Below are 15,059 nucleotides of genomic sequence, written 5' to 3' on the forward strand. Positions count from 1 at the left end.
TGTCTTGCCCTCTGGACTCTCTCCAGACCACACCTCTCACCCGCTCTGCTTCATGCCCTCCTTGAGTTTCTTGCTTTCCTGCAATGTGTCCTTGAACTCTAATGTGTGTTTTGCATTTGCACTTATGTGTAACCAACAGTACAGGAAAGGCTCAGGCTCATTTTTTTAATGTCATGTGCAAAAATGCTCAACAGTCAGCAGAACAGGCATCTGCTGGGTTAATCCCTTAATAAGCACCACTCCTTTCTTTCCCTTTGGAGAACACTTCTGTGTAAACATAGGGGCAGCTGCCCTGAAAACATAGTTTTGCAAAACCTGCTTGCAGTCTGACAACAATAGCGGCAAAGGCAGGAACTGACCTCTCCTTGACCTAAGTCCAGATTAAGACACAGAAGGAATCTCAGGGTCTCTCTGGCAGAGTACACACATTTGCCTACGTATCTGAAGGCTAAACTCCAAGGAATAAATGAACAGGAATTGCTTCTCATCATCAAGAAGGCTGCTGCTATAACAACAAAGCAGAAACTGAAATATCTTGCTTGACTGGTTATTATGAGCTGTGTATAGTCACAAAAGCCACATAATGGAGAGGAACTACAAATGGTGCAGTGGGAAGGGAGGAGGGAGGCTTGCTGAAGCAGGCAGTTTTTGCATCTCTCCAGGTTGTATAATTTTTAGCCATTCCTCACAAAGCCAAATTGCTGGGTGCTTCCAGACAGGAATTTATTGTGAGATATGTGCTGAAACTGGTGCTGCTCATGTTTTCACACACACCCCAGAGCCACACACCATCCTCAAAATGCTAGCTTGTACTTTTAAAACCTTTGATCCAGATTTCCATTTGCCATGGAAAATCCAATAAATAAAAACAACCCAATAAAATCTGCGCTCACTGCCGCCGCAGCTAAATACCATCAGCACACGTTTTTGGGGTGTGGCTTGTCACATGTGCAGTGACATTTTGGTGGGTAGTCTCTATCCTCACACGCAGCGCCAGCTAGATCAGGGTGGCAGTGTGGAGTTGACCTCCCTGCAGCGATGCCACTACCACACACTAGACAGGGACGGGAGAAGGTGGTGGTGAGGGTGTGAGAGTGTTCCTATAGTGTGTCCATGCTGCCCTGAACTCGGCTCCACCCTACAGCATCTTTCCAGCCCTGGTAAGTGGCAGTGATGCTGCTGCCAGTAGGCCACTGCTGCAGTGCCAGGGTGCCCCACCAGCACCCCCAACCACATTCCTACTTCAGTTTGCTCCTAAGCACACACTAGCCACTTTGTTTCTGGTGGCCCAGACAAAATGAGCATTTCCAGCAACTGCTGCATGCTGAAAGTACTTCTGAAATTTAAACAACCTAGTTTGTAGGAGCTATCCCCATGCAGCCCATGTGAGTGATTATATCATACATCAGGGGTCCACAGACTACGGCCCGCGGACCAGATGCGGCCCAATTGGCCTCCCAATTCGGTCCGCGACGATGCCCGCTGCTGCCGCCCGCTCTTACGGCACGCAGTGCGGCGGCGCTCTTCCAGGTCGGAAAAAAGCGCCAAAAATCGTTTGTGCGCATGCGTATGGGCCTCTCCCGACCCAGAAGAGGTCATTTCCGGTGCACTTCCGGGTCGGGGAGGCCCATACGCATGCGCACAAACGATTTCCGGCGCCTTTTTCGACCTGGAAGCGTGCCACTGTGCCAGTAAGTGTGTGTGCACATGCGCACGGGCGCGCACTCCGAAAGCCGGGTAAGTCTGGGGACCCCTGTCATAGATTATAATTGCAATATATACATTATAAGTACAGTATATACAGTACATAGATTATAAGTGCAGTCCTTTCTTTTTAAACAAATTAATACAGCAATATTGCACAAAACATCTTTCTTACTCATGTGCAAGCTTAAGCCAGGCAAATACCACGATGGTACAGGTATTAATTAAAAAACCCAAAACAAATAGAAATAGGCATTACTCCAGTCTCCCCCCTAAAGCACAAGCCTCCATTCTACCCATTGTGAAACATGGTAACAAAGTTTGGTATAACTTTCTCTTGCACTCTTCATACTTCCCGGGAATCATTTAAGGGTGTGTGTCTAAAGGTACAGAAACACCTTTACGTGTGCCTAAAGCAGAAGAAGGCAATGGAGGGCAGGGGAAACCCCTGGACACATTCCATCAGCCTTCACCCACTCATGTGGATGGCAAGTGGTAGAATAGCAACCCACATCCATGACTGAAAGATGGAAATGGATGGAAGCCAACATGTCAAATGTTCACATAAAAGAAATGGATCTGAATGATACATTTACAATACAATATACAGTGGTGCCTCAACTTACGAATTTAATCCATTCCGAAGGCACCTTCGTAGGTTGAAAAATTCGTAAGTCGAAAAGTGCCATTGGAAACGCAATTTCTCAAAGGAATGCATTGGAAATAGAAAAATTCTAAGTCGAAGCAATGCCATCTAAAAATTCATAAGTCGAAAAAACCCTATTTAAACTGCCACGGTTTCCGTTCGGATGTCGAGAAATTCGTAAGCGTGCGGCCATTTGCCCCATTCGTAATTCGAAAAATTCGGTTGTCGAGTCGTTCGTAAGTCAAGGCACCACTGTAATATTCAGGGAGTTGGACTAGATGACCCTTGGGGTTTCTTCCAACTATGCAATTCTATGATTCTAGAAGAACCCTAATAGGCCCAAACTATATCACAGCTGCACTCTTTTATAGAGTGTTGGATACCGTCCAAGGCAGATCAAGCAGTCCAGTGTGGTTATAGATCCCTCCAGTGGTAGAAACTAGAAATGTTGAGTGTACTATAGTGTTTACATTTCTGGTCTTGTGTGTGCATATTAACATTTATGCTACAGATTTCGCCATAGTTACTTCTCTCCAGGGAACCCTGGAAACTGATTCTATGAGACAACAAGGTTAGAGAAATCAGCTTTCTATGCACCACCCCTCACTAGTTTATAACACTAGTAAACAGGTATTATATTATATGTGTATTGGCATTTATTTATTTATTTTAAAAAACTTTTCCCCCACTTGAATGTTGGGGTGTGGGTGCTTCCAGACAACCTGTTTATTGAGCATAAGGGCTGATTTGTTTCCAGGCAGATTAAACAACACTGGTTATTTAATGAGCATGCATGCTGCTTTGCTTGAGGGGAGGTTAGAAGACATGCTGTAAAAGCAAGAGTTATCCAGTGGGCTTCCTTTTGTCACTTTATCACAAAAAGTCTGATTTTTTGGATAAGCAGATTTGTTGTACAAGATCAACTTTAGTTGTGCAACCTGATAAGTGATTGAATTCCACCTGAATAAAGCAATAAGTGAGCATGTTCCTATTCAACCAAATGTTTGGAAGATGAGGGGAATTTCCTGAATGCCCCAAACCCGGAAGTGAGTGTTCCAGCTTGTGAACTATTTTTGGAAGCCGAACATCCGAAAGGGCTTCCACAGCTTCCAATTGGCTGCAGGAGCTTCCCTCAGCCAATCAGAAGCAGCACTTTGGTTTCTGAACGTTTTGGAAGTCTGGAACAGATTCCGTTTGACTTCCAAGGTACGACTGTACTTAGAAACAACCCTCCATTTTGTACTGGAGGTTCTTTTCTGGGAACTATAGAACAGGCTGCTTCTGTCACTGGCCTGGCAAAATACTAAAGAAAACAACAACATGGAAAGCAGTTATACAATAAGGGACATCAGGGTAGTTTTAGCAGCACCAGAGAGCAGTCACAGTAAATTATACTATTGTTAATTAAGGGAAACTGTTTCCTCTCATACAGCTGGAGAAGCCACCACATCCCTAGACCAGGGGATCCAGCCACAAAGTAATTCCCCACCCATTCCTAATGACACTCTGGTGTCAGCTATTTTGTGAGTGCTCTGTGAACCCTTACAGAGAACACTTCACCCTTGGGGACCCCAGAGGGCAGAGCAAAAGGTGTGAGAGAAATTAAGGGAATGTGCTTCTTGCAACCAGCCTTTTTTTCAAATCCCCACAGCATATAAGACAGGGTGGAGTGTGTTTTATGCTTCCCTTCTTCCACAAAAGTTGGCTCTCCTTTGCATACTGTTTCCTGTTCTCTGCCAGACGGCAGCAGCTTTCTCTACACTAAAGCAGAAAGCAGAAGCGGGCTATGGGGTGGGGAGAGGAGAGGTTCAACAAAAAAGCAAAATGCTTGTTGGATGTACACAAAGAAAAAGCACAACACCCTCAGGGTGGAATTCTGCTTGCAGATCATCGTGAAATAGCACCATTTGTTTGTAGTGTTAACCCTGCCTGAAAACCCCCATGGTGTTCAATGGACAGGGCACTTATTTGATATTATTTTATTGTAAGCAAGAACACCCTAACAGACCCTCACAAGATGTGCAATCTGAATCACACAAGTACAACACAAAAGACATAGGAAGCTTCCAAATACAGAGTCCAGAATATTGATCCATCTGTCTCAGTATTGCCTATACTGATTGGCAGCAGCTTTCCAGGGTTTCAGGCAATGCGTCTTTGCTGAGGCATTCTGCATGCAAAACATACAATCCACCACTGAGCTATAGCCCTTCCAGGAATACTGGCCTCTTCCACGCAGAAATACCTTTTGTATATCCTTCAGGATTAATGTGTCATTCAGAATTAATGCAGACATCCATGTAAACAGTTGCACAAGTTTGCACATGACCTTTATGACTTGGTTTCTTGATCTGTGGGCAAACAGTGCCTACTGGGCACCTCCCTTCCTCCAGAGCCTTATTTTGGATCCTACCATGTCCCAAAGACAAGAGATGCCGATTCCAGTTAATATGTAACTGGCTTCCTTTACCTTTCACCTTTTCCACATTCACCCTCCATTTTCTTCGGCACCTGCCACTCCCACAGTACAGAGACTCAGGAAGAGAGAGCGCACACACGCAAACTGGCACGGTTCCTGAGGTAAATTATTTTTCTGCCTGCAGGGAAAATTTGGGGAAGAGTGAGAACCAGGCAAAGGTAATAAACATTTTAAATTGCAGCAACCCTCCCTCATGGCATGACTCCCTGTGGTGTTTTTTTTTAGGGGGGGGGGTTTCGCCTGACTCCGGCAGTGCCAAGTTGTCTGTGTGGAGGTAGGGGTGAAGTTGCCTTGGGCGTGGTTCAGAATTCAGAAGCCAGTCTTCCTCCTTTTTTAGCACAAGTTAAGCAATAATATGCTTCTGAGATTTTGTATGCCTTGGATACAACAGTGTGAACAAATGCTGTTTTCACTGTGTGTAAATGCAGCCTGCAGAATGAGTGCAGAATCTATCGTGTAGTAGTCCTGAAAGTTTGGCTGTCTTACAAAGGGCACCTATTAGAACCACCACATCTGCTGTATCTGTCTAGGCTCTTCTCTTCATTCATGATGTTCGCTTTGCTAGTCTTTGAACTCAGATGCTTGCCATCTGTCCTGTTTCTGTACGCTACTTGACACGCTCTGGCACTTAGCCATTCCCCTTTCCAATCTCAACGTGATCTTTCAATGTTCTACTATTCTTTTTAAGGGCCAAGGGTGCCTCCAGGCTGTTACTATTTTGCAGGAGGTATTGAAGTGCATACTCAGACTTTAGGGGCTTCTTCACATTTGAGCATTATTTAACTGTTTGCTTCCAGCCCTGCCCAATTGGAATTAGATTGGAGTAGTTCACACCTGCACATATTTGAATTTGTGTATCAGGAGTAATTTCAGCCTTTCCCTTTCATACCCTTTTTTTGTGTGTCCCTGCCTTCTAATTTGTCGATTCCATTATATGCTGATTAAGTATTGACAGGGCATGCACACAGATAACTTTCTGTGCAATTTGTGGTTTTGAAAAATTTACCTGCCCAAATCAGTCAGGCAACTGAGGTGTTCCTGAGCTGTGGGTATGCTCCTGAGGCGCTCTTATACTAGCTTGCTGGAAAAGAAATGAAAGCAATTGTAAATTCTCAGCACACTTTTCAGATTGCTGCCAAATACTTATGGTGTATAATTTTTAAATGTAGTCTGTTTGTGCAGTTTTGTGGTTTGTGCAAATCTGGGGGACCAAAAGGGGGGGGGGAATAATCCGTTCAGGAGTGCACTGGAAACAGTTATGAGGACAGCTGGAAAAGAAATGTACATACTGAGGAAGTGGTAGGCATGGACAGGCGAGCAACAGAAAGTGACAACTGACTCACTCACCCCCAAACACGGAAAAATACTTTATGCGACCCCAAGTGAATTCTCCCTATATTGAGTAAACCTGGATTTACTGGCGGGGGTGGTGGGGAATGCATCAAGTTGTGTGTTGTAAGGTCATACCCTGTATGTAGTACACAAATTAAATGGGAATGCAAACGGCTGCAAACACACAGTAAGCTCCAGCATGCACAAGCTGTTTGTGCAATTAAAGTGGATTAAAGTGCTCTGTTGCCCTTGTGCAACAAATCCACTTTAAAAAACAACAGACCTCTTGAAATCTGAAAAGTGATAAGGACATGATTGGAAAAGAGTGGGATAAACAAATGATCAACAAAAGATGTGTGAACATCTCACAAACAAATCAAGACGAATGCTCATTGTCATATAACCACTCAATAACAAGTCAGTATGAATGCTCAACAAAGACCAGACTACCGTGTAAGCTTTGAATGTTGAATAAACACTTTATCTGGAGGAACTCAAAGCTCATGGTTTTTAGATCTTTTATTCATTTTGTACTTCTTCCTTCAGTTTTCCTCTCCAACCTGATGTCTTGGCTTTAACTATGATTCTAATCCGCTAGAATGGAATCCTGATACCAAATTAGTTTCTGAAGGCCAGATACTGTACTGCAAAGTCCACCCATACAGTTCATGTGTGTGTGTTTGCCCACGTTAACTGTAATACAAAGGAATCTGCATTCACAGCCACGGAGTTGAAAGGCACCAGCATTTCTTAAGGATAGGGAAGCACCCTGAAAATTATTGTGCCATACCCATCCTACCCACATCACCCGCTTCTTACCATGGAGCAGGTCTCCAGGATTCTTGTGTCACCAACTGTGCCATGGCATTCCTCCCTTTCTTTTACAGTATCCTGAAGCAAAATGAAAGATGCCTGGTACTTCAGGGTCTCCAGCATGCTCTGGGTATGGTCTGTGGCATCAGGACATCCCTGCAATATTGACAAGCAGGTAAGCAAGATATACAGTACATCTGTATATAGTGAAGAATACTGTAATCTGAAAATTCTGCATCCTGGAAGATCTTGACCAGTTTATCTGATTAAAGGTTGGCTGTATGGGATAATCTCCAGATTTTTTCAGTTCCACTTCCTACTTTTTTTTTAAAAAAAGTTATGCATTCTAATTATGTTCACAATAAAAAAACAATTAAAACATAACTATTGTACAGAGGCTAACTCTTCTAATGGTTGTTATTTATATATGATAATGAACACTGTCATTAACTGTGTCTGATCCTGATCCAAGGCTCAAAAGTCAGTGAAAGGGAACTTACTTCCAAGTATGTTTGCACAGGATTGCAATTGTAGTGAAATAACTACTCCAGACATAGCCTGGATTTAACTAAACTGGATCAATATGTGATTTAGCTATTCATCTTTTTCAACACTAATCCCCATACTGATCCCTGCTACTCTAAAGGGTAGATTGGGGAGATTAACAGGGTCAACATGAGTGCAGCCCAAGTGAAGGGTTGGTATGCATAATCTCTGCGTAATTGATTTTGCCAGTACTCATTTATGCATTTCCAGTATGTCACTAACCTATGTGCAGGAAATGTCAGCTTGCTTCAGCTTTAGAGCACTCTAGTTCAAATTTAACACTTTTTTAAAACTTACATGAGATGTTGCAACTTGAAAAACATGGTTATTTGCTAACAGTAGCATGCAAAAGCAGCCTTAAATTTGAGCATCTATATACTTGGCAGTAAGTCCCAACCACTTTTCAGGTGAAGGCAAGCTGCAGAAGCTTTTCTGTCACCCAGTAGCTTAATGATTCTGTTAGGGAAAGATCTCAATCCAAACTAATTTGAATTATGATGCTTTAATGTTTTGAGGTTTCATGCCAGTAGTATGATTTTTCACAGGGATGGGCAGCCTGCAGTGGAAAGAGCCTTCTCCATGCTCCAAAATCTCTTCCCAGACATATCACCAACCTGGACCTGTCTTTTAACTCATTGATAATGCCCAGACATGGAACATTTCTGAGAAGCTTCCCTTCTCTGCATTCCCTAAACCTCTCCAGCAATACCATTCCTACTCTCTATCCTGGCCTCTTTTGTAACCTGGGTGCTCTCCACCTCTTGGATTTAAGCAGTTGCAGCATTTCCAACATGCACTCAAACAGCTTCCTGGGCTTGAAAAACCTCCACATACTGCTCCTGAAAAACAATAAGCTTCAGTATCTGGAACCCTCTGTGTTTCCTGTCCCTGGAAACCTTGTCCATCTGGACCTACAGGACAATGAGCTGTTATATTCAGATGAACTTGCTCGGTTACTTGTGGAAAGAATCCACCACGTTGAGCTTCAGGGGAATCCCTGGGTGTACAGTGCCTCCATCACTCCTTCCCGACAGGGACTACAACAAACAGAAGGTGAATCAAGCAATGGGAAGTGGGTTGTTGAGTGGACAGTACTCAGATCATGGAGCTCCCATTACTCAATGTTCAAAACAAAACAGCAGTAGGTTGCATCCAACTAAGTTCTACTCAAGAGTAAAATGGGTCTACTTTTAATAGGACTAATGTTGTAAACAACCCAGTGTGTGTGTGTGTATGTGGTTCTCTGGGTATGATAGCAGTTTATAAAAGGGCTAGTTAAAAAAAAGCAAAAACGGAAACCGGCAGAGCAGTGGCCTGTCCTCTTCAACCAGGCTGTGCGTTTGCCCATATGGAATTCTATACTGTATGCCCCTGCTAGAGGCATACAATGGGAAAACATGCACACAGTCTCTGATAATTGGTTTCTAAATAATAAGATTTAAAACTGCTGTAAAAAAGAGGATACAAAATAGAACCGATGGAGGGCAGGTTTTCAGTGTGTCACTGATTACACCCAATAAGATGTGTTCATGACAAGCTCTCTACACAACTGCAGTATTTCTGCTTATATTGGGGAAATAGAGGCTTGATTTCTGAGGAAATGTGACTGTTTTCAACAGACTGAGGAATAATCCCAGGAAACCAAGTCGATTTAGGCAGTTTTGCCTCTCATAAAACCTTCTAATATGTGTATTATCCCAATAGAATGGACCTAGGATGGAAAATAAACTGTAATCTCTCAGTGTGAATGGACACTAACAGCTTTTGTGTCCTCTAGCTGAGCTGATCCATGATTCACACCTAGAGCTCCAGACTAAAGAGATTACCGGTAGTACTCTGGACTATCAGGACCACGGACACAGAAGAAAAGTGAGGGTCCCTCGGGATGAAAATTCAGCTAACCTGACATCTAAAAATTACAGTAAGTGAAGCAAAACCACTTCCAGTGTGTCACCATTTTCAGGTGGGATTGAATAACATACCAGCAGATTCAGGTTTTAATTGATGTAACCCACCCTGGGATCTTAGGGTGAAGGGTAAAGGTAAAGGGACCCCTGACCATTAGGTCCAGTCGTGACCGACTCTGGGGTTGCATGCTCATCTTGCATTATTGGCCGAGGGAGCCGGCGTATAGCTTCCAGGTCATGTGGCCAGCATGACAAAGCCACTTCTGGCAAACCAGAGCAGCACATGGAAACGCCGTTTACCTTCCCGCTGTAGCGGTTCCTATTTATTTACTTGCATTTTGACATGCTTTCGAACTGCTAGGTTGGCAGGAGCTGGGACCAAGCAATGGGAGCTCACCCCGTCACAGGGAATCGAACCGACGACCTACTGATCAGCAAGCCCTAGGCTCAGTGGTTTAACCCACAGCACCACCTGGGTCCCTTAGGGTAAAGGTTAGGCAATAACTAAACAAATAAATGTAGATTGGGAGGTCTTGAACAACAAAGTGCTTCCCCCCCAATACTGGACTTTTTGTGGTTAGGAAAGTGATGAGAAAATGCAAAGGAAAGCATGGCATAACACTTGCTTGACCTAATGGCATATAACCTCCTTGCAAACAAAACTGTATGAGTGTTCAAGAAATAGCCAATGTCATCTAACCTCTCAGAAACCTTGGGGCAAACAAATCACGACAAACACTCAATAAACCGGGGGTCCTTCTGATGAGCTATAACACCCATTTTATAATTTTTGCATTTGACATTTTTTCTCCACCGAATCCAAGAACCATCACTCACTGGTGTCCCCCTATGAGAGCTTTCTGTGAGAATGAATTAGAGTTGCAGTCACCAGTGGAAACAGCATGTGTTAGGGATGCCAATTCCTGCTCGTTTTTTGCTGATCCAAGCATACTGAGATGATTTGGCAGGGTCGACAGAGGTATCCCATTCTGATTAAAATCATGAAGGGTAACTCTAAACCATGGTGATGAGAAATGTTTTTAATGACATGCTTCTTTCTGTGTTTCCTGCAAGGGCGTACCCACCGCGGGGCAGGGAGGGGCCGCTGCCCTACTCTAGAGGCAGGGCCGGTCGGGCAGCTGCGGGCAAGAGTGGCGCTGCCGGCGGGGCTGGTGGGCAGAGGCGGAGGACAGCCCAGCGGAGCGCGAGTTCGGCGCCCGCAGCAGTCTCTTGCGCCCGAGCCGTGCGGAGTCCACACAGCCGCGCTGTGTGGGAGGGGGCAAGGGCTGACGCTCCCGACGTTCGGGAGACCTTTGCGCATGCGCAAAGCGGGGCGCATGCGCACAGCGCGGCTGTGGACTCCGGCGGCCGCCGTGCAGGGCGCATGCGCACAGCGCGGCTGTGCTCAAAGGTCTCCCGAACGTTGGGAGTCGTTCAGCGCCTGCCAGACCGCTGCAGCAACGGAGCCTCGGATAGCTTCGCGGAGGCCGGGGCTTTGCTCCAGACCTCCGCGGAGGCCCCGATCCAAGCCTGGTTCCCTTCTCTCCCCCCCCCGCCCACCCCCAGACTTCCCTCTTCTCCTCTAGGCGGCCGCTGGTTTTCTCCCCTTCGCCGCCGTCGCTTCAGGTTTATTTTGATTTCACCTGGGCTCTGTAGCCCCGCCCACATTCCCACTTTGTGTCCCCTCCCCTCCCGTGCCTTGGCCCCGCCCCTTGCCCCCCCTAGTTTTGATCCTGGGTACGCCCCTGGTTTCCTGTTTACCAGCATTGTTGCTCACAACAGTGCTATATGAAAGTGAGGAAATCCTTCCTGATGGTGGTGGTGCTTGCAACAGTCATTTACAAATGAGATAATTAGCTGATTCTAGCTACCAGCTTCCACACAGTTATTAGCTTCTTACAATGATGATCCCAAGGCAGGCAAAAAACCTCAAATCACCCCAACCCTAAAAGAGCCAAATCTCTATGAATGCCTTGATCCACAAATGAACAAGGTAGAATTTTAGGCTTTGTTTTCCTCTAGATTAGTTAGCTGGGGCTGGATCTGCAGATTGCCTTCAGCAAACTTTCTTCGAGTCACATTGTGCTGCGTTTTATGCCACTGTTGTATTAAGCCAATATTAGATAACCTTGTAGAAGGGAAGGATCAGGCACGGCAGGGCAGTGACAGGCTCCACTGTAGTCCCTGACTCAGTGAATGAAATGCTTGCTATACTACTATGTCGACATCATTAACTTCCAATTTCAGATTGATATGCTTAGCCCAGGAATGGGTGCCATTTGCCAGGGAGAGTAGCTCCTATCTCCAATGACCTGCCGCTGTACTATTTTCCTCAAAGAAAGGACATAGGACTATGGTTTTCCCCTGTTCACACCTATTAAGAAAAAATACAGGTGTACCATGCAATTCAATGCATGTTTACTCACTTCAGTGGGATTTATTCCCAAGTAAGTTTTTACATAGGTTTTTAGTCAAATATATTTCCTGAATGAGAACATTGGTAGTGAGTATTTGAATTATGCACTAGCTTTCCTTTCCTTTGCAGCCTCTACTACCACACTTCCCCCTGGAAAAGTTGCTCATAGCTGGCCATACTTTGCTGCATTTGTGCTTTCGGCTATCGCCATCTCCATTGTGATTGCGTTGGTTGCTAAATGCAAATTGTTCCAGAGGAACCGTGCCAGCTACAACCATCAACGGCTGCCTGATTCCCGCTCCATTGGAAGCAGCCATGCTGAGGAAGCTGACATGGATGTGGCCTATGAGAGGAACCAAGGCATCCCTAGAGTAGCTGGGTGTCCTGCAGAAGATGATGATGGTTTCATTGAAGATAACTACATTGAACCCAATCAAGGCTTGCAGGAAGAGGAGGAGGAGGAGGAGGTGGTGGCAGAGGAGAAAGAAAATGAATTGGAACCCCATTTCAAACTTTGAGGGGATATTAGGAACCAAGCCCCAATTTTTCATATTCTCCAATACCATATCACCCCGTTCTCTAGGAGCTTCCAGTTATCTCATACTTGTTACAGATTCTCCTACCTGCTCTTTGGCTTCAGACCAATATCTGATCTACAACCCTTAGCTTCTTGCCAACAACTACATTTCCCCGTTTTCTGTACACTGAACTGCAGTAGCTTCTCAATACATTTCATTTGTGTAACTGTGAGGTTATCCATGGATTAGCTCCCACATTATTGTGTACTAGACTGCTGGCTTAGGCTATTGAAAGACAGAATTTTAATGAACCCAGCCCACTGTGGAAGCAGTTTTTAAGTGTAAAAAAACCCAAATTATGTGTTGTTGCCCCAGCAAACACTTGATCAGATAAATATTCAAGGTACATGAGGAAAAGCTGCATGTAGTAGAGGTGGGGAGAATGGTGAAGAACAGCTTTTCTTAAACTGATGCCCTCTAGATGTTGTTGGACAACTCCTATTGCACCCAAGCTAGTGAAGAGGAAGAGCTGCACTGATGCACTGATCCACAGAAAGAAGCCAGACTAAAAAGTAAGAAGTCCAGACTAGCAGCCATCATTACAATGTTTATGCATAGCCTCTCTCTAAAACCAGTGTCAAGTTTCTTAATTTTGTAGTGGTTCCAACATATTTCAAGATGGAGTGGAAACTGTGAGAAGAGCCTTGCTGTGAGATTTTTGGAAGATATGTTGCCAACATGTGGAAGAGAGATGTGCCTAAACAAAGAAGTTATTCTAAGGATAATACAGGAATGTGCTAGGAGGGACACTTTGTTCATTCATATCTTGTTTATGGCCAAAACTTTTTTTTAGTGTTGCCTGTGATAAGTGAGAAGCCCATATACAGTGCTGCAGGCAAGTGGTTCTAGGATGCATCTCTTGCAAACTTTGTAAGAATGAGTTCAAAACAGAAGCAGAATTACAAGGAGCATTGCAGCATCTCACTTTCTGCCGCCACTGGCATCAGTCACACCAGCAACACTGCTTGGACTGGGGCAGAGGTGTGTTTTGCTATCTAGGTTTTGTTCCATACCCTGGGCTGCACATTTGTACAACCAATGTATATAATTCCCTTATACAATCTCTTTTATCTGTGTATCAAATGATATTTATGCTTCCTGGTAAGCCATCCACTCTGTGCTTGGTATAACTGAATTGAGAACTGCCCATTACAGTGGCTTAAGAAATGTAGCAGCAATCCTTCCTCTTACTAATTTCTCAATACTGTATTCTTCCTTCTGATTGTAGTTTTCTTCAACTACCAGTTGACCACTTCCATGATTTCATCAAGTGTTCAGCTTTAGAACCTCTCCTGTTTGATGCAAGATGTTCAGATGGCAGTGCATCATAGGCCCTTCAGATTGTGTGGGCATGTATAGCTTTTTGCCAGTACTGAAACCACAATGATTTCACTACTGGAGTCTCCTGTTTCTCATGTCTGCTATCCTTTTCTGCGGATGACGGCAAGGTTGCTTCCATTGCAGCCAGGAGTTTCTCCATCCTCCTATGTGAGGGCTTTGTAGCAGGATCAAGCAAAGGAAACAATGGCACATATTGTAGAATCCGGTACTGTATAGCCTCATAAACTCCAAATCCTACCTTAGTGCAAAACAAAAAATCTTGCCCCATTTGCTGTTTCAATTCCTTCCTGATATGGCAATGTTAACCCAGTGTTGTTTGGGGTGAACTGAATAAGGCTTTGGGATCAGAGAAGGCAATGTTTCCCAGTATGTGAACATCACCTTTATTACAGTGACTGTATCAATAAGAAATTGCTCATTTAAGTGATATGAAAGTATTTTGAGGATGAAATACAGGGGAGATTTGAATGGAAATTATCTCCACCAGAATCTGTGCAGTGGTGTGGCTGTTTCATAATTAAATACACTCCAGTGTTTTTAAATGAATGAGAATATTGTGAATTTAACCCTGAAAATAGGATCATTTGGGTGTTTATTCTCTAGGTTTGTAAGATTGTACACAGTGTTTCCCCTTTGGCCAAAAAAAACATTGGGCTGCACCTTCTCTTTACCACTTCTCTACAGCAAGGGAATTCTGTGAAAATACCAAGACTCCACATTATGGCTTAATCAGATACCATATTTCAGCTTGTCATGCAGTATTGCTAGAAACAGAATAAAAAATTCCTTCCAGTAGCACCTTAGAGACCAACTAAGTTTGTCATTGGTATGAGCTTTCGTGTGCATACACACTTCTTCAGATAGTATTGCTAGAATTATTCATAGCAATAAATGACAGCCCTCATTTTTAGCTGTTTTCTCCCTGTTTGCTCAGACTTCTGTCCCTCACTGTAGACTTATAGTTCAGATGAAGAGGTGCTGGAAGCAACCAGCTTGTGTTCGATACAAAAACTGGGATATAACAAAACAAGGCCTGCAGAAGACATCTATAGCAAAATAAACAGGCTTCACCCAAAGGAGCCATGAGCTGCAGCTACTTTCATTCCCTGTAAATGTCTACTTCCATCAAGGAAGCAGAAATCTGAAGTGACAGACATCATGATTCTCCTGCAAGAAATTGTCCATGTGCAGACGAGCGCAGTGGAACTATAGAAAGCTTAATTTAAACATCTAAATAAAGTGGGCTGGGTTAGAGGCTTCCTTTTGCTGCAGGATATCTATAAAAATACATGTGAAG

The 15,059-nt window shown here is 44.2% G+C and overlaps 1 protein-coding gene across 2 annotated transcripts; it reads left to right on the forward strand.

The window, feature by feature from the left end:
• The first annotated feature begins 4,790 nt into the window (after nucleotides 1-4,790).
• On the forward strand, nucleotides 4,791-14,557 carry C7H1orf210 (chromosome 7 C1orf210 homolog). Of its 2 annotated transcripts, none has more exons than XM_035122611.3 (5): nucleotides 4,791-4,930; nucleotides 7,049-7,149; nucleotides 8,066-8,573; nucleotides 9,298-9,441; nucleotides 11,973-14,557. In XM_035122611.3, exons 2-5 carry the CDS (start codon nucleotides 7,063-7,065, stop codon nucleotides 12,359-12,361), a joined length of 1,128 nt encoding a protein of 375 aa, XP_034978502.2. In that variant the 5' UTR covers nucleotides 4,791-4,930; nucleotides 7,049-7,062; the 3' UTR covers nucleotides 12,362-14,557. The 2 variants fall into 2 exon arrangements, with proteins under 2 accessions (XP_034978502.2, XP_034978500.2); XM_035122609.3 differs by having other exon boundaries at nucleotides 4,847-4,987; nucleotides 11,973-14,308.
• The last annotated feature ends 502 nt before the right edge of the window (nucleotides 14,558-15,059 follow it).

This window comes from Zootoca vivipara, chromosome 7, assembly GCF_965207765.1.
Source record: "Zootoca vivipara chromosome 7, rZooViv2.hap1.1, whole genome shotgun sequence".
Lineage (NCBI taxonomy): Eukaryota > Metazoa > Chordata > Lepidosauria > Squamata > Lacertidae > Zootoca > Zootoca vivipara.

Bases quoted from the DNA above. Each gene is read 5' to 3' on its own strand.
- C7H1orf210 (XM_035122611.3), top strand. From the start codon at position 7,063: ATGAAAGATGCCTGGTACTTCAGGGTCTCCAGCATGCTCTGGGTATGG. The intron at 8,574-9,297 runs GTGAATCAAGCA...TGTGTCCTCTAG, and splicing joins GGGACTACAACAAACAGAAG to CTGAGCTGATCCATGATTCA. The intron at 9,442-11,972 runs GTAAGTGAAGCA...TTTCCTTTGCAG, and splicing joins CCTGACATCTAAAAATTACA to CCTCTACTACCACACTTCCC.